The 22,362-nt window shown below is 48.9% G+C and overlaps 1 protein-coding gene across 4 annotated transcripts in view; it reads left to right on the top strand.

Annotated features, from left to right (window-relative positions):
- DRP2 (dystrophin related protein 2) overlaps window positions 1-22,362 on the top strand; it is a 32,526-nt gene that overhangs the window by 651 nt on the left and 9,513 nt on the right. The window contains exons 1-10 of one of the 4 annotated variants that reach the window (XM_062584337.1): window positions 10,903-10,916; window positions 11,638-11,790; window positions 15,924-16,057; window positions 16,919-17,075; window positions 18,319-18,439; window positions 19,196-19,464; window positions 19,974-20,120; window positions 20,624-20,702; window positions 21,626-21,686; window positions 22,074-22,135. In XM_062584337.1, the coding sequence (XP_062440321.1) occupies window positions 11,683-11,790; window positions 15,924-16,057; window positions 16,919-17,075; window positions 18,319-18,439; window positions 19,196-19,464; window positions 19,974-20,120; window positions 20,624-20,702; window positions 21,626-21,686; window positions 22,074-22,135 (1,138 nt within the window). In that variant the 5' untranslated portion in view covers window positions 10,903-10,916; window positions 11,638-11,682. Of the gene's footprint in view, window positions 1-10,902; window positions 10,917-11,637; window positions 11,791-13,785; window positions 13,857-15,331; window positions 15,360-15,923; window positions 16,058-16,918; window positions 17,076-18,318; window positions 18,440-19,195; window positions 19,465-19,973; window positions 20,121-20,623; window positions 20,703-21,625; window positions 21,687-22,073; window positions 22,136-22,362 lie in introns of those variants that run through there. The other 3 variants (XM_062584336.1, XM_062584338.1, XM_062584339.1) reach the window with 3 other exon arrangements.

Genomic DNA, 22,362 nt, shown 5'->3' with positions numbered 1-22,362 from the left:
ATGCTTTTGCTGTTTAGCAAAGCCTAAAAAGTCTGAAATGTACTGTTGGGTAAAGACATGCAGTAGGCACCACTGTGCCTTTTGGAAGCTGGATTCTTGGAGTTCCTTGTGAGATTAAGTTATCTTCAGAAGTCAAAGCATATAAAACTTAGCATCTCTCCTTGTAAACTTTCGCATACCCTATACGCAATTGTAGCGTTTACACGAAAGGATGCTTTTATGGGAAACCTGACTTTATCTCCCTGATTGCCTGTGAGTTCTGAATTGTTAGGCTGTTTGTCCTAGTTATATTCCTGAAACACGAGGTACCGGGGGAAAAAGGATGATGCTCCCAGCCATGAAAGCAACTCTTTCATGGGAGATTCTGTTTTGTCTCAAAATTTAAACTAAACTAGGATTTTTTTTCTTCTGCTTTTTGCTGTCCCTAAACTATCAGTAATTTAGGATGCATGTACTTCAAAGTACTTTATTTTTTGTGGCCCATACTGTCTATTAATGTGTCTGTGCTGTAGTCTGCCTTGTGTATGTGTGTAACTAAGTTTGATACATACTCACTTTGTTTATCTGTGTTGTCATATTCCTTGTAGAAACCGTTGGTGACAGACGTATGCTGCAGTTTGATTTCGTTGTCTCTCTGTTGAATGATGTGTTTGGAATTACTCGGATAACTCTCCTAGTACAGAGCTTATTTATTTATTTATTCATTTATTCTCCCTCCACTCTTCTTAGTTCACCCAGGACTTATTATTTGTGTATGAGTATGTATACACAAAAATAGCCCAGAAGAGACTCACTTCTGTTCTGCCTTTCTATCCCTGCGTAGTCTTTTTTGTCTAAATATGGCTTCTCTGAGCAAAATGTTTGTTGCATCAGTACAGCTGTTGTGGAAGTAGAAGCTATTGAAGCAGCTTTTAAAAGCAGAAGGTGTGGAGCATGCACATGTCTTGGGTTGGTACTTGGGTCCCATTTCAACATAGTTGTGTGAGGTTTCTTCATATTTTGCCTCACTATGTGCTGATGGACTCTGCTCCTGACTCTTTGTTCACTTACGTAGGAAAAAAGGAAAGACTCCTTAGAGTTGACAAGCCTGAGCTGGAGCTTCTAGATGTTACAACTGTGATGAGCACATTGATTTTTTGAGGACTGTCCCAAAAATGTTTTACTGAAATTCAGATACAGTTTGACTGCCTCCTCCGGATTTAAACTGGTGACCTAGAAAGGCTTCTGATCCTGTTCATATCCACCTTCCATCAGTGCTGTGGGATTAAAAAAAAAAAAAATTGTTCCAAAGGACCCAAAACTGACTGAAATGGAAACTTGACCTCCCCACCACCCTCACTGTGGCAATGAGTAACTGAGGCAGGTAGGGCACTGCTGCTGTATGCAACACCATTCCTTGTCCGCTGTATGTGCGTAAATATTTAGCCCACAGAGGGCCATGTGCCCCTGGGAATGGTTTGCCATTTATGTCTTGACCAGAAATTCCTTGTTGCGGAGTTGAGAAGAGTTGGTTGATGTATTCATTCTGATAGGTTTGAACAGTTATGAATGAAGTAGAGCTGCATTTTGAGTTACAGTAGAATTGCGAGTTGTGAGGACTAAATATATGAAAATGGGTGTCCTTAATGAACAGAGAGGCTGTGAAAGCAGTGACATTTCTGTAAAATGTGACTGTATGAGTGGAAAATTAATATCCTTATTTTGTGAGCCCTGTGAAGGTAGAGGCTAGGGCTCCTTAAAGAGGAACATAAAGTTAGTGCTGAGTTTTAATTTTCCCAGGAGAGGCAGAGACGGCTGGTGGCTAAAGCATGGGACTGGGATCAGATCTGTATCCTCTTTCTGACTTGTCTTAACCAAGTTACTTAACTCCCTCTTTGTTTTCTTTCATGTAGTGTGGGAATAATATCATTGGCATCTCAAGCAGAGTTTGAAACCCTTGGATGGAAGGATCTAAAGAATTGCAAACTATTTGTTATGGATGAACTGGAATCCAAACTCTAGGTCTGTTTGTGTCCTCAGCCAAGTTAGCAGCTCAAGTCCTTCTGTTTCTGGTGAGCTGAGACAAAATACCCTGACATTTGAAAAAAAAATCTTGGATCAGGATTTCTCCTCAGCTTGGAGAATTGGCTCTTCTTTTACTTATTTTTCTTTTTTAATGAGAATAGGAAGAATATCTCAAATTAAGTGATTACCTTATTTTTCCTCTTTAACTTAAAAATAGCCCATTTTAAATTTTAAGTTATTAAATCTCATGCCAGACATCCAAATTGCTGTTCAGAAACAAGGTGAAAGTGTCTAGCATTTTCCAGCATATACATGGCTGAACCTAACGCAAAAGGAGAGCTACCAGCCCTGAAAATGCAGTTGAGAGACATCAGCAAGCGGCAGGAAGCGCGTCTGAGTCCAGCAGTCTGTGTCAGGTCTCCGGCGGTCAGACTACAGTGCCTTTTGTGTGTGTTTGTATTTCTCCTGCCCCCCTTTCCCTTCCCTTCTCCCTCTCTGTCTGTCTGTCTCTCTCTCTCTCTCCATGTGTATTTTGTCTCCTCCTCCTCCTATGCGTGTTTCTTTCTTTGCATCTACTCTTCTCCCTCCCCTCCTTTGGACTGAGCATTAGCCAAGGGACCTCCAAAAGGTCCAGGCACTTTGCGAGATTGTCCTTCTTCCTCCCGCATTTGCCGAGTCAAGGGTATCTCTTCCCAGGCTTGGAGAGATGCTGTTACTCCTGGTGATATGATTGCATAGCAACCCAGCAGCACGGGGCGGTGGAGGAGGAGAGACAGTGAGAGCGTGCACACGGCAGTGCTGAGCCTCAGCATGCATCCCTGTCACAGGGACTTCTTTGCTGATTCACAGAGGCAGCCCCAGTCCCTGCTCCCGAAGCCCAGCTGCTGCCTGCGTTTCAGACCTGGCGGAATCGGAAGGTAGGCCATGACAAAATTTGTTTCCCACTCAGATCCTGGCTGTGTTGAAAAGGGGAAAATATCAAAGGTGGTTTAACCTCGGAAATACACTCCGTGTTTGCGCGTGTATGTGCATGTGTATATCCCTTCACGGTAACACTGTCCATGTATGTGTGGGTAAGGAAACTTGCAGAGGAAAAAAAAAATGGGGGGAGGGACACAGTGGGAGAGAGAAAGGTAGCCAAGACTGATTCCACATAGGAGATGCCAAGAAATGGCAAGCAATGCAAATTCCCGAGGCAAGCAATAGTAACAAGCATCCCAGCTATCACTAGCTTTGATTCTGTTCACATTGAAGGCTTATTTATACTGGCAATGTCTTTGAGCTGAAGGGCTGCTTAAAGCGGGGTGTGTGGTGGCCTTCTAGCATCCTCCTGAAAGGATTAGACAACAGGCAAAGCAGAGCCTGAAATAATTGTTGAGTAGTAACCTGGGATCAGGCAGTAGTCCCAGCTCTGCCCTTTTCATTCACTTCCTTGCCCAGTCCAGCCTTGCTCCCTTTGTGTTCCTGCCCTCCCTCTCCCTAGCTTCTTCCCCATTCCTTTCACTTATTCCTCCTCCTCTCCCAAGGCCTTATAATGCCACTGACCTTCCTTTCGAGGAGGGCAGCCCAGAACTGCTACAGAACCATCTGTAGGAAACGTGGGATGTTTGCTGCTCTCCAAGGCTGAGCGCTCTGCCTCCCTCGCCTTTCCAGACAGGGCAGTATAGGGAGAGTCGAAGAAGATTTAGTACTGCTTGGCACGACAGATTATTACTGGTCCCCGGTCCCTTCCCTCAAGTCTTCCCTTCTCCACAGCGCGGCAGGCATGTAGCTCCGATGGTGAAATTATCAGCACTTCATTAATAGGGTCTCTTTGCTGAGACTGTTCTTGTGCTGTGGCAAGGGTGTGAAGCATTTGCTCTTGTACTTTAAATGCTGTGCTGGCTGTGGGAGAACTCATGTTTGACACCTAGATTTTGGTCATCATTGAACAAAATTCTAATCAAGCCTTCCTAAGTCTGTGTTTTATTGTGCCCTTACACTAGGTGTGAAGGACCTTCACACCTTCCCTCCTACTGCTCACTGATCTCTTTGGAGCCATGAGAATTTTGGCTTTATTATTCTTTTTAATAGCCTTTATTGCTCTGCCACAGCACCTACCTGAATATACCATACAGAGTCCCAGCTGTAGGGCTCGGTCATGTTGGGAGGGATTCCTTTTTCCTGACAGATGTGTGCGTGTGTGTGCCTGTCCCGGTTTCGGTTCGATCTGGCGTTGTTACCTGCCTGTTCCACGTGGGGAGAGCTTCTCTCGGCTGCTACGTGGATTGCCAGGCAGGACTCTGGTGAGAACAAGTGTGGAATGGGACTCCAGAGAGGGAATGGCATGCAGCCAGGGAATTTCAAACTATCTTGTTTTGCAGTGCTGTGTCCAGGAGCACATGTGCCTTGAGTGTTGGAGTGGGAAGGCAGTTGAGTATTACGTTGTAAGGCTGTCTCCAAGTTTTCTTTATTAATTAAAAAAAATCAGATGAGGACAATCTCTCTGCAAATTAGTACCTGAGATAGATAAATCACGCTCACTAAAAATGGCCAGGACTGTACCACAAGTGGAGTTGTTCAGACTGGCTCTTTTTAAAATTAAACAAAATGGGTTAGTCAAGGGATTAGATAAATGGATTCAAACAAAAGCCCTGAGTTCTTGAGATGAATGGTGAATTTCTGACTATAATACTATTTTGACGAATATGTTTGAGACTTCCACTTTAGGCTAGGTGCCAATAATAAAAGCACAAAAGTGGAATTGTAAATCTCATGTAACAGGACGTACTGAGCAGACAGAATTCACTCTTCAAATAACCTCATTTTCACAGGCGTATAAAGATCAAACTGAGTTCTTAAGAACTGAGCTGAAATAGCTCCATCCCTTTTCCTTTACTATTTTCCCTAGCATAAGAATAAGGTAGCTCTTATATATCTTGGAAGAGAAAAGGAAAGGAAACATGACTTCATGCAGCACACAATCCACTTCTAAAATACATTGCCTCACATTGCTGTGGCTGGTAGTTTAAAAAGCCATACTTTGGTGGGAGGCAAAATATTCAGCCCAAGGGCATGTGTTAATTTAGCACTGAGAATGCGAAAAAAAAGCATCAAGGAACTGAAAAGTTAGCACAATGTTACTCTGGTTTATACTGTATGGCTGACGTGCTTTTCTCATCACTGCTAATCGTTTGTATGGTATGGCAAATGGATGATGCATTTTTCACAGTGCAGCAAGACTAGTTTCCTGTCTCTGACAGCAGGGAAGGGAGAGCTCAGGTTGTTAGAGGAGAAAGACAAAGACAAAATTCAGAATTGTTAATGGGTTAAATAGGCTACAGAACATGACTGAGTCTCTGAAGAACTGGGTCCAATTTCTGAGGTTTTTGCACCCTCCTTCCAGTCGTTAGCCAAGTTATGGCTCCCCTGCTGTTCCCTGGATGAGGTGGGGAGGATGCTTGCACCTTCCCCTATTCCTTTTGTCTGGCATGTCTGCTAGACTGCTACTGCTCTCAGTCTAACGCAGTGGGGCTGTGTTTGCAGCTGGGTCATCGAGGTGCTAGGATAATTATTTGTATTACTTGCCTAATTGAAGGAGGAGGAGAAGAGATGGGAAGAATTCCCACACAAAGAGACTTTTGGAGAGAGAGTAGCTTAAAACCCAGTTGTGAAGCTGGAAGAGCCTGTGAAAGTATTTTAGATTTCAGTCTTCCTAAATTGCCATAAGTTATTTTTAAGCAGAGAGGGGAACACTCAGTTCTGCATGGCCGTGCTGTGGGCAGGCACCCACGCTCATCTGGTCAGCTGGGGACATCAACTTCCTATTTCCTGGTGCAAGAATGTAATTGGTAGAATATTTCAGCTTGAGTTTTTACAGAAGACACAGTATATGTATATATATTGGTTTGCTGAGGAAAATTGAGATTGAGTGAGCAAGCAGAAGAGACCCTTCTTTATTAGGACCTGTGCCACCTATTTATCCCATGAATTAAAAGTTCATTTTGGCTATGAGCTCCAGTTCCAAATGGTCATTTAATAATGCAACTCTGTAGATGCAAGAGTGCCCCACTTAACCCACATTCAGTGAAGACAATATCTTCTGTGCCACTATGTCGCTACCAGATACAGCAGAGATTTTACGTTACTTTTCAAGGAGAGTTATCTCATCATTATAAGTAACGAAAGGGAACTTAGGTGGAGGTGTCCTATTCCGCCTGTGAGGAGAGGCGCTGCTGCAGAGGCAGTGGGAGATGGTACTGGTTCCTGTCAGCTCAGTGGGCTACAGCGCGTGCAGTGCTAAACCTAGCTACAGCTTTGGCATCTGGGCTTTCTGCCCTTGGAAGATGGGCCTCTAAATGCCTGTTCATGGGGAATGATAGTCCCTGATAGTCCCTGTCCCCTTTCCTTGTACAAAAGAACAAGTGAGATTTGAGGGACTGTGGAGTGATTTTAAGGAGAACGTTTGGCTATCTGCTCCTGGTTTGAAAGAGATGGAGCCTAAGGACCCGTGCCGCAGGAGGGAGATGTGTGTTGTTTGCAGGCTTTGTCCCAGTGAGATAAAACCTTCTCTTCCTTCTCTCACCAAACCTTGACCTAGTCGGGTCTTGGGAAGTAGATCTGCTGGCCCTAGATCTCAGGCTTAAATTATTTATTTATATATACAGAAGAAGACAATTTATTCTGGAACAGGATGTGCTGTCACACTATCAAGGGAGTCCAGCTGTCTCTGCCAGCTTGGGAATGCTCCCTTTGTTAGTATATGCATGGGAGCTGAACTTTGAAGTATCCACAAGCCTCCCACCTTTCCCCTTAAAGGACACTGAGCATGTTGAGCTAAAATGTTATTGCTTCTCTTGTTCAGTAAGTTAAACAACAACAAAGTTGTTAACATTTCCAGCAGCAGGGAATATGTTTGTATTTCCATTCCCCTTATGGGATAAATGCTCAGCTGCCTTGCCTCATAATGTTGCCATATTTTTTCCTTATGGGACAAGAACTGAAGTGGAAAGTTTCAGTCTAGAAGGAAGATTTTGGAGGAAATTAGCAATTCAAAGCGTAAGCCTTGTGTTAGAAAGACCTTCTTGACCTATTTGCTGCTGTTACAGGGAGCAGAGAGCTGCAAATGCCAAATCTGGCATCAAATTCTGGTTTCCACGAAAGCTGCCTGATCCTGGGAGTTAGCTGTAGAGATACAGGTCAGTCTGCAACATGAATTCCCTTGAAGTTTAGGATGCTTTGGATGTGGGGTTGTATCAGGACTATTTTTAACAGTGACAGTGAAATGCTCCTGGATATCAGTACCTAAAAAAGTGAAGGAAGAAATAGTCTTAAGCAGCGCATGCTCTTGTCATAAGCTGCTCTTTCTCTTGCATGGAGTGGAGAAGATGCTGCAGAAGATGGAGCACAGTCTGTGTACCTGAGTGCTGCCTCCCAGCCAGCCAGCATTACTGCTGCAATGGAGGTGTAGATAGGAGCAATGCAGAGATCCCTGAGCAGAGCAGTAAGTCATGTTGCAGAGCTGAAGCAGAGCTGGTTGAGCAAGGGCCATTATAACTGCCTTTTTCAGACAGCTTGGAAAGCAGTGCAATAAGCCAGGCTTTCCAGTGCTGATTTCATAACAGGTACAACTCAAGCAGCAAGAGGAAAAAGACAACCAGCTTCACTTTGGTTTGAGTACTCCTTAATGCAGGAGCATTCAGCTGTTGAAATGTAACATCAAGACTTTTTAACTTCCTCGTTTTTCAACTAGGGGATCATCACTAGGCTAAACGGTTGTGGCTTGGTTACTGATGTGGACATTTTAATATAGCAGTGTGAAATGTAACACTTAAGAAATTAAGAGGCATGTTTTGGATACTTTTGATGTGGGGGAATTCTAAGCCATCTCCCACATGTAAGGAGGTTGCATTTCTAGAGTGGTCTATCACCTTTGTGCCTGGAGCAGGTACCTCCAAGAAAGACCAGGTGCCAGGTGAGACACTAGCAGGAAAGATTTCATTCCATGCTCTCTCCACTGTAGGGGAGTGCCCCAGTTTCTGCTTTGTGGTGAACCGTGAGGCTGTTTCTCATGATGAGCTCAAACAGAAATTTTTACCACCTCCTTGTTATATAGGGTTGGATTTTTCCCTCTTGCACAGAAACATGCCCAGAGGATCATCCTAGCTTTGAATCTAGTGGAGGTGCCCAACCACATAGCTCACTCGTTTTTGGCAGGGCCAGAAGGAATATTTTGTGTAATAAGCTGTGGAAAGCAACGTTCTGGCTGCACAGTGTGGGCTGGTTCCTGCAGTTCCCTTTGCCCAGGCTAGTAAGAAAGGTGACTGTGAAAGATGTGAACTTTCTTCTTCTGTGAGAAAGCTACTTGTACAGTGGGTGTCATCTCCTAGAGCCTCCATCAAGCTTGTAGCAAGGCCTAAAGGTGATGACAGTCTAATGCAAGTGCAGTGTCAATATGATGTTTTCATATGGCCCCTGGACTGATCTGGAAAGGGGAAGCTCCAGGCTGCTTATTATTCCCTTGTGCATGTGCTTCTGCGCAAGTGCAACAGCATTAGCTGTTCTGTGCACTACGGTTGTCCCACCCTGACCCTGGTTCAGCTCCTGGGAGATGGTTCTAGCTCTCACTACTCATGCAGGGCCATCCTGATCTCCATCAGCAACTGCCTTTCTTTTTGAAAGCATAGGATACCTTCACCTTCCTCTTGTTTGGGGCATGGCAGCCAGAAACATCTCCCCAGAGCACTAGGCTACAGAGGGATCACAGCTGATAAGAAGTTGTGCTGCATCTCAGCACAGGACTGGGTCTGCAGGAGGTTGTTCTGTCCACCTGAGACCACCTGTCAAGAGAGTTGGAGCTTTTCCCTTCTCTAGGTCACCTGCATTGCGGCCTCCTTCACTTACCTCTTACACTGATAGTCGGATAGAGTTTTCTTAATTACACCTCTTTGTGGAGAGAGAGCACAAAATATAATCATTTAGTGTGGATTTTTAGCCAGGCCATCTTAATTTCCAATGTTTAAATTTCTTTTGTTGACTTTGTCACTTGGCAGTAGCACACTTGATTTCCAGCATCAATGAATAGCAGCGTGCCCAGGGATGAACACTGGTGTGGGAGAGGCAAAGTGGATCATACATCCCGGTTCTTGACAAGCGTAGGCAGCAAGCGACAGGCAGTTAGTCCAGAAGCATCCACAGAGCATCTACTCTGCATGCTGCAGTGCCCAGACTGTACTATACGGAAGCTGGAAAGTAAAAGTGCAAGAGCCAGAGCTATTTTTTGTGCCGCAGCAAAGGAGCAGAAATCAAGATCATTTCTCCTTGCCTTGCTCCTGCAATAGCAGGGAATTTGGCAAGCTATCACGTGTAGTTGGTTTACTCACAGCCGTGCCTTATTGCCTGCTTGTCTCTCCCACCAAGTGTCTTTATTTGTATTTAGTTACTTCCAAGTTATTTTGGGTTCTCCATATCTCTACTTTGTATTTGCTGTTTCAGAATGGCAAAGAGCAGCTCAGATCTTGCCACCAAACCTGTAAGGAAGGCTCCTATGGGAGTAAAGTATTGCGCAGGATATGCTTGAGCTATTGGCAAAAGCCTTAGCCAGCGCTTAACTTTCCAATTCTTGTTCTGCAGCTGCTGCCTTAGACAGACTTTTGTTCACTTGTGCCATGGCTCTGCATCCTCCCAAACTTTGTCATTGTTCAAGGAATTCAGGAACCCGGCACCCGGGAGATGCTGTAAGGGCTCTTCTCCTGTCCAAAATACTGTTAGGAAGTATGGGCACCCACCATTAATTTTTCAGCCATGTAGCAGACCTCAGTGGGATTCTTCTGACAGCATATCTGAGGCAAAAGAGCTCTCTGTGTCCTGAGAGTTTTATCTCCTCTAGATGGAACAACTTGGCTAACCTCATGTAGGTAAGTTAGATATTCAGCAATAGCTCAGACCTCATAACAGGGTAAGTGTTGGGGGAACAAGCATATGCAGGGCTTGTTAGTATCTTCTGCCAAAGACAAGAAGTCATCCCCTGCTCCTTTGGAGTTACACAAGGTGAATTTGCCCCATTAACACTGTGAGGCTCTGAAGACCCAGGAATTTATAACAGTTAATGTATTGTGATAGCCTTTCCAGTGCTGGTGACAGGAGGAGGATGGGTCATGCTGTGATGCACAGTCTATAATAGTCATTTGTGCAAATGGGCAGGAAGAGCAGAGGACAGGACCTTGGGATTATCCACATATTTGGAGAGCTCAGCACAGGCTGTTCTGCTGGAGAAGGAGAGAATTATGGCTCTAGAAACAGCTAAGGGATTAAAAAATCATAACAGGATAAGCTGTTCTCTTAATGTGTGTAATGGAGTGGGGAGAGATGGTGAAAGTAAAGGCAAGAGAGTGAGTGATGGGAACGTGCGGGAGATGGACAGTGTGTACCGGGGCTGGGGGCTTTCTCCTCGCCTGGCTGTCTGCTGCAGTTGCTGGCTGGGGAGGACGTGCTGCCTGCTCCTGCCCTGCCAGGACCAAGCACAAAGTGTCTCAGCTGATCCAAGTGGGCTGGACGTGAAGGAGGTGACGTACCTTCTTCCAACAGCATCGCTCTGCCTGTACCTTGGAAGCAGCCCTACCTGCACTTTAACGTGAGGTCTGATGGCTGGAGCCAGATGATGCCTCTCCAAAAGCAGAAAAGCAATCGCAGAATCCCCCGGCACTGCACCTTAGCCCTTCACAGGCAATACTGGAGCATCGCTCCCGAGCTGCCAGTCTGCTTGACCTTGGAAGTGTTGAACCTTTACAGGCAAGGTCCTGCGTAGTATTCACAATTTGTGCATGTTAAGTCTCCAACTTGCTGTGAACCTGCTTGTGCTCAGTTCCTCTTGTGGTGTTGGCACTGACCAAACGTACAGATGCATGATCGTACTGGAGAGTTGTCTGATTCAGGTAAATATTACCTTGCACCATTCTCTCTGAGCTTTATTTTCTCATGGCTTTCTGCAAAGCTGACATGATGCTGGCACTTGGATAGCTCACTCTTTTAGCTCCGTTACAGTGAAAACCAAAAGAAGCAGCACAGTGGCCAGAGGTTATGTTTCAGATCTGTAAAATAGACAAGGGACTACTGTTAACTGGCTTTGTGGATCATGCAGTTTTCAAAACTGAATAAAAAGAGTAAATTTTAAAATTCATAATGAGTAAGAACTCATAACAAGGTAACTGATCATATGAGATGCATATATGGGTGACTGAAGCTCTAGAAAATGTTGCTTCTGAACATAAAAGGGAGAAATAACATGTCTGAAGATGTTTAAACATAAATAGTTATGACAGTGCCCCGAGGGCAGTAAGATCTTCTTTCCCGTATGCTTTTAAACTCTATTGGGCATCTCTTGTAGTTCAAAAATCCTAACCCTTTTTAAGATGCAACATAATCTATGGAACTCACTCACACAGGGTATTGTTAAAGTAAATTGTATAGCACGGTGCGAAATGAAGTTGTGCATTTATATGAAAAAAGTTTGCAATATTAGCACTAAAATTTAAAAAATATATTGCATCCTGCTAGTCTTCGTGCTTCGTGAAGGAAGCACAGTGGGCAGCTGGAAAGAGTTTATCTTCACGAGGAGGTGTGAGCTGATCCTGGGGTTCTCATGCTGCTTTTCAGGTGCTTGTGCCGGAGTTGTCTCCATCCCCATGAACATCGGTTCTGATGCAGCCTCTGGTCATGCAGGAATGGCCCTATGTCCTCCCACGGTGTCCTGAGTGGCATGTTGCAGACCAGGCAGAGCATAGCAGCACTGCCCACCCACTGTCTCAGGTAAGAGTCTGGGGGCCTTTCTCATGGCAGCTTTCTACAGTGGTCATGGATATCTGCACGTAAAACAAACAAGATGTCCTCTGCTCCTGTTGGTAGTGAAGGCTGCTAGTTCCAACCGCCCATCAGCTTGTATTTAATGAAAACTTTAGCTCTCCTCATGTGTTATAGCTGCAAAGTGTTTCCCAAAGTAGAGCAATAAAGACAATCTGCAGAGCTGGATTTCAAACTTCCTTCTGCATTCTGGTTGCAGAGAGGAGCTCAGAAATATGCCTCTGCTAAATGCTAAAGGCTAAGATACTACAAAGCAGAAGAGTCTGACCTTTTTCTAGTGTAGTTTCTTTGAGGAATGGAGCATCCATGCTCATGCAGTGGTTCTCCCTTTTCTTTCCCAAGGTGTCTCTCAGCCAGTAGGTGAGGCTCACCTGAGCTGGGCAGAGATGAAGATTTCTGGGAGTCCTGGGTAAATGGTAGGCTTGCAGCTGGGCAGAACTCTTCCTAGCTGTGCCAGGGCTTATTGGCCCAGGGTGGGTGTGGGACAGCTGCTGTCGAGGCAATGCATCTGAGTGGGTTAATGAACAGCCCAGCAAATTAAGTAAGGTGCGAGAGGGATAGAACAAGATGAGCAAACTCCCTCCTGAACTGCCTGAGCAATCCAAGCATCTCCAAGGTGGGTCAGGGCCTTGCATGACTTACTGGGAAGGGAGCTGGGGCAGGACACCCCATGGCACACTGTGGTCATGCTGCAGGCTGGCATGTAGCTCCCTACATATACACTCAGTTCAGGTCATATCCATCATAAGTTTCATCCTTTCCCTGCCTGAGTTTGGCTTTCTGCTGTGCAAGTACCAGCATGTTTAACACCATGCACCAGGCAGGCTGCTGGCTCCTGCAAAAGTGACAGCCTGCCTTGCCTGAAGGGTCTGCCATGCCTTCCTTGTCACAGGGGTAGGTGTCACCGACTAGGAAGCAGCCTTCCTCTGTTGTGCTCAGCTGTCCTGAAAGCTCCTAGCAGGCTGTGGACAACCCAGACTTAAATGTGCTGAAGCCCCCTCATCTGATCTGCAAATGAGTCCTCTGTCTGTCAGGGCAAGGACGTCAAGACAAGCAGAGGATGAAGTGGCGGGGAAAGAAGGCTGCCTGGGCTGGTCCTGGAGGGAGACTTACCAGCAGTCAGATATACAGGCAGGGAAGAAGAGAAAAGAGGGAAAGATACAGGGAGCTTTTCATTCCTTCCCTGTAGGTGGAGGAGAGCATGGAAACAATGCTGGGTGGCAGGACTCCGGAGAACACTGTGGGGGACGCAAGGAGCCAGCCTAGAGCCTTCTGGCAAAAACAAACTATTTGCACCCAGCTCAGGCAGGCAGGAGCCGTGGCTAGGAGTGTCCGTGCTGGCACCTACGAGAGGGCTAGGGCACCCAGTGATGAGTGTGTGGCGTACAAGCAGGGCAGCATTGGCTTCTTGGGGCTTAGGTTTTGAGGACCTGACTGTTCCCCTTCCTGTAGCCAAAACCTGCAGGGACTGTTCTCTGGGAAATCCCTTCCCTGGCAAACACCCAGCTGCCATCTGTGCACTAGGCACTGGAGGGCCAAGAGGGCTCTGCTGCTCTCCTGGTCACCCCATCCCAGACCAGCGTCACCTTTGCCACACCCTTCCAGAACTGGGAGTTCCCTGGTGCCTGGAGTCACTCCTTTGAGCGTGGCCAACTTTTCACGAGGGGCTTTTCTGCGCCGAGGTGCCCTGCAGCAGGCAGATGCCTGCCCCCCGCGCAGGCAGCTGTGGCGGCACCCCTGGGGTTAAGGCAGGTCGGAGGCCGCTGGAATGCCTCTGGACAAAGCTGGGATTGAGGCCGGCGATGCAGCGCTGCCGCCCCCCTCCAAATTCCTGGGGGGTCAGTACTCAGGGCAGCCACCACCGGCCCTGCCTGCCGGCCCCGCTCTTCCCTGCACACAGCGCTTGCCGTCCTCCCTGCCGGGTGCTGCCTGACAGCACCCGGAGGGGTGGGAGGCGATGCCTGCTCCTCCGGCAAAGCTGAGTGGCCCTGCTGTGGATCTGTGGCTCAGCACAGGTAGAGGGGCTCTCTGGAGGCCTCGTGTGTGTGTGTTTCATGTTCAAAAATAAAACTGTTTTTTGCGGGGAGGGGGGAGAATGCGGATACGGGCTGTCACTGCTGCAGCTCTTGGGAAGGAATGCTCAAGGGATGCTCATAGGGAAAGCACTACTCACTCTCTACTCCCTTGCAGGGGTTTTGTTCAAGGGCAGCAGATGTTCAACAGTGGCCAAGCAGTGGCCACTATCACTCTGGCGCACCTACAGGTCATGGTCAGTGAATCGTGGACTTTTAACCTCTTCTTAATCTAGGCTGAGGACTGTGTTTTGAACTGTGTTGCAGCTGTAGTTGTGCCCAGATGGAGCTGGTCCCCTCCTCTGGCATCCTCCAGGATTCAGAGCCGGGCTGGGGTATTCCTTGGCAGTGCTTTGGGACTAACCTACTTTGGTGCCATGAGGATGTGCGCTTGCCGGGTGTTGATTTTCTGTGTGCAAGCAGCAGTTTTAGCTTGAGTGATTTATTATTCATGGTCCTAAGATTCCTGTGAACTCTGTGGGTGATGTTTTTCTCTGTTTCCGTGATGCTTCTGGGGTGTCAGGGTGAGGAGGCAGAGATCAGTCTGGCAATAGATGTTTTCAAAGGAAAGAAACTTAACACCAGACCCACTGATCATTTGATTTCTTCCTGAGAACCAGCGTGGAGGGGTATTATTCTAGCTATCTGTCCAAACTTCTCTTTTGTCAGTTTGTTCCTGCTGGTTCTCCTTGGCTCCAGAAGAGGAAGGGGTCTGCTCTGGTTTGGCTATGCCACAGTGCCGAGGGGTCTGGCTGCCCTGGGTCTGTCCCCTGGACACATCTGGGAGCCCTCACGTGCACATTCCCTTTGGAAGAGCTGCTGTTTTCACCCAGATGAGGCTGCCCTTCTCTGGCAAAGGGGCGCTTGTTGGATGCGCTGCTTAGTGTTAATGTGGTTAATTATGGTTGATTAATCATCTGGGGCTAATTATCACAAATGAGCTCTAATATCAAAGTAGATTTGGAGTGAAATGCTGCCATTTCCCCAACATAGCACAGCAGCGTCTCACTTGTGAAAACACAATACGTTTATGTGTTTTGGGCAACAAATAATTTTTTCGGAGATAAAATCCCCTCTCGCTCCCTAAGTCCTATGTGAGATGTTTCCAGTCCTGCTAGTGTGTGTTGGTGTTGCCAGCAAGCGCAGTGATGCCTTCACTGCCCTCATAAGAGGGAGTTTGCTACTGTGCTAAACGCTTAGGGCAGGATTCCTTCCCCCGTCAGGTTTGTTGTTCGGCGCCCAGCAGCCCGTTTCGCAGGCTGTCGGTGGTGCGGTGCCTCTCCGGAGGATGTCTGTTTGACTGTCGGCTCTGCGGTGCCCCGGCGCCCCACCTGAAGGTGTTGGCAGTGCAAAGCGAGCTTCCTTTGTGTGACTGGGTTAGGTTTTGCTGCCAGCTGCTCCAAGGCTTCTCAGAGCATCCTTCACGCCGCTGTTCATATTGCAAAGGTACGGAGGAGAAGCAGCATCTCAGAGACTTGCTGTGCTGGCAGGGAATATCCTCGCTCTTCTGTAGGGAAGCTGGTGGCAGCTCAGAGGACTGCAAGTGGTATAAAGGAGGTTGGCGGGTCCCCCCCGGTCACTGGGAACAACAGGGACTGCTGTGCTGCCTCTTCCCAAAGCGCTAGATCCTCTTGCGTGGCAAGGAGACAAATTGTCTGTAGCCCTGCAGCAACTGTGACACACAACAACCAGCTCTAATTTAATAAATAGCAATGATAAAATTCAGCTAGTTCATTGCAGAATAACTGAGGAGTGCAGAGATCCTGCGAAACAGCCTCTTCTCCCTGGAAATGCCACTTTTGCTTTTTCCTGCCACAAAATCCTCTCTCTGGACATGGTCATGTGTTTTGCTGGAACAGCTAACAGATCCCTTTGGGAGAGGGACGGTCCCCTTGAGAGTTAGAGAAATAAGGCACAGTCAGGGCAGGGGGGATAGTTTGAGGCAAGTGCTGGGATCCCTAGGCAGTGCTCTTTGCATGCAGTGTGTCAGCTGGATCTGTTTCTGCCTAGGTTAGAGCCTCTCAGGATGGCGCAGGACCTTCGTGCATAACCCCCCAGGCTCCTAGCAGTGCTGCTGGGCCCCAGGCCCCACTGGAGATGAATCTTTGTTGGAATGAGATCAAAAAGAAATCCCACAGCCTTCGGTAAGAGTCCCTGCCTGGAGCAAGGCCCTGGGCTGGCTTGGTCTTGCTTGCTCCATATATTTGTTAGGAATTTTGGGGGGCTTTTCACTCCACCCAAGTGCATAGCAACCATGGCTTAGTTTCCCCTCTTGGCCTGTAATGTGCAGAAACTGGAGTCTCTGACTTTCTCCCTACACCTGAAAAATATCCTTAGTTTCTGGATTCCTTCCTTCTCTCTCTCCCCTCCTTCATTCCTACTCTCTCTGCCACTCTCTCCATCCTTCACTCTCACTGTCTCTGCACCTAGTTTCATTTTGCCCCCATAGCCTTCCCACCGCTTCCTCTGTGCCTGTCCCTTTGCTAGGAGCCCTCTTCAGCTGAGCAGGGGAGAACAGGCCTTCAGAGGTTGCAGCTCCACAGCCAGCATGACGGAGAGCTTAACTGGGGCATATTAATTGTCTCTTGCCTTAACACAAGGCTTCTGGAAGCTATCCAGCCACACAAACCCAGAGCCAAGCCCCCTGTGCTAGCCAGAGCCCAGACCACGGGTGCATGGCAAAGCCAGAGCAGCTCTGTCCTCTGCTCCCAGCTCCAAGGTCAAGAGTAGCTCTAGATTTTCTTTTTCCCTGAACACTTCCATGCTGCATCCCACCTGGCAGTGTCCATGCTAGCTGCAGGATGTGCACAGCCCTTGCTGTGAGGCCTCCTGTCTGAATCCCTGTAGGGCAGCATGGGGTGGCCCTACTGGCTGCTGGTGGGGTCTGGCGAGCACCCTGGGCAGAACACCAACACAGCTGCAGTGCAACTCCTTCCTTCCCCCGGGCAACCTCCTTCAGGCCCGTCTCTCTGACCACCGTCATGCTGGCCCCACTCTCTCTCCAGGGCTCGACTGGAGGCCTTTTCTGACCACAGTGGGAAACTGCAGGTCCCTCTTCAGGAGATCATAGATTGGCTTGGGCAGAAGGATGAGGAGCTCTCAGCACAACTACCACTCCGGGGAGATGTCCTTCTGGTGCAGCAGGAAAAAGAGACGCATGCGGTATGTTCCCCTGAGCCCTTGTGCATCGCCAGCCGTCCTTCCCCAGTCTATGTCACTGCACGTGCCCACAGCTGTAGGTACAGCCTGTGATTAGTCTGCCAGTCCTTGTTTGCCTCCATCTCTGCTTCCTGTGGAAGGACAGAGCTGCAGCCCTGTAGGAAATACCAAGCCAGTGCTCCCCCACAGTGTGCAATAGGCAGAGCCCACCTGGCTTCAGACAATAAATCTACATTAGAGCCTCACGTCACCTGCAGGTACTGCAGCTGGTAGGGGAGCCCTGTTTCTATTACTGCTTTCCTGGACTGCTGCCTGTGTCCCAGCTCTGTGATGGAGAGAATTGCTTCTCCCTGGCTTCCGCTTAGGGGATCCGTGGGGCCAACAAGGGATTGGTTCCTTGGTTGGCCTAAAGGTGACTTGGTGATCAGGACATGAGTGATTCTCACACGTATCTGAAACTGGGGCAAAAGTGGACAGATCACAACTTCCTGTTCCCCTGATCAGAGCATTTCCTTCTATCAGTGGCTATTGGGTTTTGGTTGTTTTTGCCTTTAGAGCAAAACTGGGAGGTTGATTATTGTTACTCTCCCTTCTCACCAAAACTAACCACTTCCCTAGCGCATGAACAGTCTATCAAGGAGGCAGCACCAGCGAGCGGCTGCGGTGGTAGGGGAGGAGAGGACATCCCAAACCAGCCTGCCCCCACAGTCTGCCCTAGCAGAAGCTCTGCTTTGGTGCATCCTGTCATTCCCTCCTCTGTCCCTCCAACAGTCCCAGCTGCTGGTTGCCCCTCCAAGCTGCACCAGTTGCTGAACAGTCGCTGGAACAACTGTTTGCAAGACCCTGCCCTCACTGAGAGGAGGGAGCAGTGCCTGTGCAAGCATCATCGATAAAGCAGTTCCTGTTGAGCAGCTCTCACTCAGCGCATCCCTGTCCTGGGCTTGCTGCACAGCCTTCCCCCTCCAGCAAAGCCCAGGCCTCTGCACACACTACCTTCTTGCAAGAGGTCATTCCTTCCCTGAACTGCAAAAATATTTCTCTGTTAACTTTCCTCTATATTTCCAATGAGGCTTAGGTATTTTTTCTCTGGCAGCATTTCCTTAAGATGTTGCTTACAAGTCTGTGCTGGTAGCTGAGCTGGGCACTGGAGTGAGTAAATCAGTGTAGCCCTTGGCTAAGGGTAGCAGGGGCATAATTCTCTAGCTCAACTTGTTGTCTCATTTCTGTGCTCTGCTTTCCTCTCCAGGCTTTCATGGAAGAAGTGAAGTCTCGGGGGCCGTACATTTACTCTGTCCTGGAGTCAGCACAAGCTTTCCTTTCTCAGCATCCATTTGAGGAATTAGAAGAACCAACATCAGAAGGCAAAGGTCTGCAGAGCTTCCCCTTCCTTGTCCCCCCATAGCAAAGTGCAGCTCCCAGCCTCTCCTCTCTTCTTGGGGCTGGGCTGGGGAGTTTGGAGCACAGGTGGCTGGTGTGGCCCAAAGTGGCAACATGAATGAACAAGATGCCCCTTGGCCTTTTCTCTTAGGAAGGCCCAGTGTGTGTGGCATGCTGGCTGAGCCCTATCTATCTCCGTTAGCCAGGCATTTGTTCAGGATCGAGGAGGTCAGGGTCCTTCAGCCGAGCACTGCCTCACTCTCCTGTTGGTCAGGGAGCCTGGCACAGGGCTGAACCTGGATCCCAGGACTTTGTCTGAACATCCCTCACTCTGGGTTCTTCTCCCTCCCTGGGGCATCCTGGTGTGGACTTCATTAGTGGGCCTAGCCCTGACCCACAAGGCCCAGCTCCCTTTCTACTGGGGGAAGGATTTCAGGGCTCTGCCCCTTGCTGTACTGCAAGGGACTGTTCTGACCCTTGGGAAGGCTGGATCAGTGCAGACCCTTTGCAAAGAGGAGCAGAGCTTCTACCTGTGAAGACACAGATCCATGGGCAGGCTCGACCCCTAGAAGAGCTGGTGCAAAGAGAGATACTGTTATTGCTTGATTTTTCTCCCTCTTTACAGTTTTTCTTTCCAGTTTTTCTTTCCAGTTTTTCCCTGCCGTTCATCCATATCTCTTACCCACTCCCCTCTGGGCTGGGCTGTCACTTTTGCTCTCCATTCCCCTGCTGCTTTGCCTTCACAGATGTCTCTCCCCGGCACCGGATCCAGAACATCAGCCGTTTTGTGTGGAAGCAGGCGAATGTGGCCAGCGAGCTGTGGGAGAAGCTCACAGCCCGGTGTGTGGACCAACACCGTCACATTGAACGCACGCTGGAACAGCTGCTGGAGATTAAAGGGGCCATGGAGGAGCTCAGCACAACACTGGACCAGGCTGAAAGTGTGCGTGAAACCTGGGAACCTATTGGAGACCTCTTCATTGACTCTCTACCAGAGCACATCCAGTCGACCAAGGTACCTCTGACTCTGAGAATGCTCTGGCCTTGGCCCCTCAGATGATGGGATCTGCTTTCCAGCAGAGCAGTGCTTTTCTTCCTGACTGCTTAGTCTGACACAGCCTCGCTAGCTGGGGTCCCAAGGGCCAGGTCATATCCCGGTTAGTTCCCCGGCCTGTAAGGGTGGATTTGACATGCAGTGTCCTGAGGAATTGGCTGTTCTGAGTATATTGCTGCGGCACAGCCTTTATACAGGTACAGTGGCTCAGTGTAGGCAGGGTATTCCTGTCCACGTTCTACTTCTCGAGAGATTTGAGTCATCTCCATCCTGGCTGCTGCTAGTACTTGTTTTTTTTCTGCTAAGCTAGCATAGCCTGCAGGAGGGTTAGGCAGCAGTGTCTTGCAGCGTGCCAGCAACTAACCCACCCTAGCTTATAGCAGAGGGATCAGACCCCAGAGTACTGACTGCTTGCTTACTTTTCCTTTCTCTCCTGCCCTGTGTCTATCCTCTGGGTATGGGGGCTCCAGCTCTTCAAAGAGGAACTCTCCCCCATGAAGGATGGGGTGAAAGTGGTCAATGACCTTGCACACCAGCTCGCCATCTCAGATGTCCACCTGTCCATGGAAAACTCTCGCACCCTGGAGCAGATCAACACACGGTGGAAACAGCTGCAGGTGGGCAAGGGCCAAGACCAAGCAGCACAAATACCCCGCAGATTGGGGACACTGGGGAAGGGGTTCTACTGAGGAGGTTCAAGGGTGCTGAAGTAAGGCTTGGCACGGCAGGGAGGTACTGTTGGCATCACCTGAGGAGAGCATCAGGTGAGCATGGGAAAGGTAGATGGTAAATCTGCAGAGGCCTGGGGCAGGAAAAGGTGATGGGAGAAACAAAAGAAGCTGTTTGAGGAGAATCAGGGTCTGCAGGAGGCTAGTTTCCAGATGTGGTTTTGTTGACCTCTGTGAAAATATGGATGCAGGTGAGCTGTGCTGCGCCAGCCTGTGGAATGAGGCACAGAGGGCTGAATTGTCTGTGATACACAAATACCAAAGCAGGCAAGGAAGGAAGAAGACCTGGGTGACCGGGGCATGTCTGAACGTATCCACAGTCCCTCCTGAATGGGGCTTTGATCTGAAATAACTGACAGGTTCCCATTAAATTCCTGTGTCCCCCTTTCCAGGCCTCCATAAATGAACGCCTGAAGCAACTCCAAGATGCCCACCGGGACTTTGGACCAGGCTCCCAGCACTTCCTCTCCTGTATGTGAGCAGGTTGTCCCATCTTCCCCACTGATGGGCTGTCTCTGCAGGACAGCTTAGCACAGGCCATGGCACGACAGAACAAGGCACAGAGTCCTATTGCTGTAGCTGTGCCTGGCTGTAGCCCAGCAGCCCACAAAGCCATAAATATGGCTAGAAAAGGGCCCAGGCCAGTGGTACGTCATGTGCCCAGTGGGCCTTGCCTATGGTGCAGGGACTGGAGTAGGAGCTATTTCCCAAAGGTAGTGCTGTGCTGCCTTGCCACCCTTCTAGGATCAGGGATGGGACATAAGCATGCATCCTCTTCCGAGTGCAGAGCTGTGACACTTGCAGAAACAGCTCCCAGGTGACAGTGGGACCATACCAGTCTTGGACATTGTGTGGGTAAGACAACAGAGGGCAAAAAAAGGCAGTTCCCTGTGTCTGTTAGTCATTCAGGGGCCAAGAATGTGCGTGTTCAGGAGGCTTTCATTCCCCTGGCAAGGCAGAGGGATGCCATTCCTACAGAGCCAAGCCACTGCTGGCTGGAGGCTCTCAGACCCGCGAGCGACATGCAGCAGATTCATGCTGCAGAGACTGGGGTCCATCCTCAGAAATGCCAGTCCCCGCAGGGTTTCTGGAGGTCGATGGGGTTTGTTGGCCCTGGTTCCTTTGTAAATCAAGTGCTTCTATCTAAAAACAAGGCCAGAGTTTTCAGATGACAGAATTGATAAACTGCCTGTGACAAGCAGAAATAACTGAGGGTCATAAAAGGGCTTCCGTCCTCTAGATAATGAAGATAAGGTTGCAGAAAACCAGTACAGTTGTAGGATGAGTCCTCATCTGCCTGAGATCCTTCAGCTGATATGCAGAATTTGAGTTGACAGCATCAACATGAAGGAGCATCTGGTGTTCATCTAACATCTGTATGTCTCCCCTTGCAGCCTCTGTTCAAGTCCCTTGGGAGCGAGCCATTTCCCCCAATAAAGTGCCATACTACATCAAGTGAGTGCTCTCCCAAAGGCAGCTCATCTGTTGCCTGTGATTTTCTGTGGCCTGGCAGAAGCAGGAATTGTGGACTGATCTGGCGGGTGGAGGACTAGCAGACTGGTTTGAGCACTGACCTCTGGGGAGGTACAAAGTGTGTCGCTCCCAACCCGGCAGGGCCAGGCTTTCCCTGCCTGCTGAGATGCCCCAGATGAGAGGGGCACACCATGCCTTGGTTCCCCAAGGCAGGGAGGGCTGGCTGCAGGCAGAGGACAGAGCCCTGTGGGCATCCTCTGCTCTGCTATGGCTGGGGAGTACACACAACAGGAGACCAGCTGCCCAGGTCCGCTGTCTCTCTGCTTAACCCCCAGCCTGATTCTTGATCCCTTTCTGTTTTCTCTCCAGCCATCAGGCCCAGACAACATGCTGGGACCACCCGAAGATGACAGAGTTATACCAAACACTAGGTAAGGAAGCTGCCACGAAATTGCTTGAATGGCACCTGCCTTTCCTCTGTGTGAGGTGCTGTACAAGGTCTCCTGAGCCCATTTGCTCTCCCCTCTTGTGCAGGGGCTCTCCATGCTCAGCCTCCCAGTGCAATGGGGTCTGACACCCTGCCAGACTGTGCCCCTCTTCCTCCTGCACACACTCAGGCTTGTGCTTGTGCTGGTGGGGCCAGTGTCTGGGAGCAGCA

This window comes from Rhea pennata, chromosome 11 (genome assembly GCF_028389875.1).
Source record: "Rhea pennata isolate bPtePen1 chromosome 11, bPtePen1.pri, whole genome shotgun sequence".
In the NCBI taxonomy this organism is placed as follows: Eukaryota; Metazoa; Chordata; class Aves; order Rheiformes; family Rheidae; genus Rhea; species Rhea pennata.
This window is presented reverse-complemented; position numbering and strand designations above follow the sequence as displayed.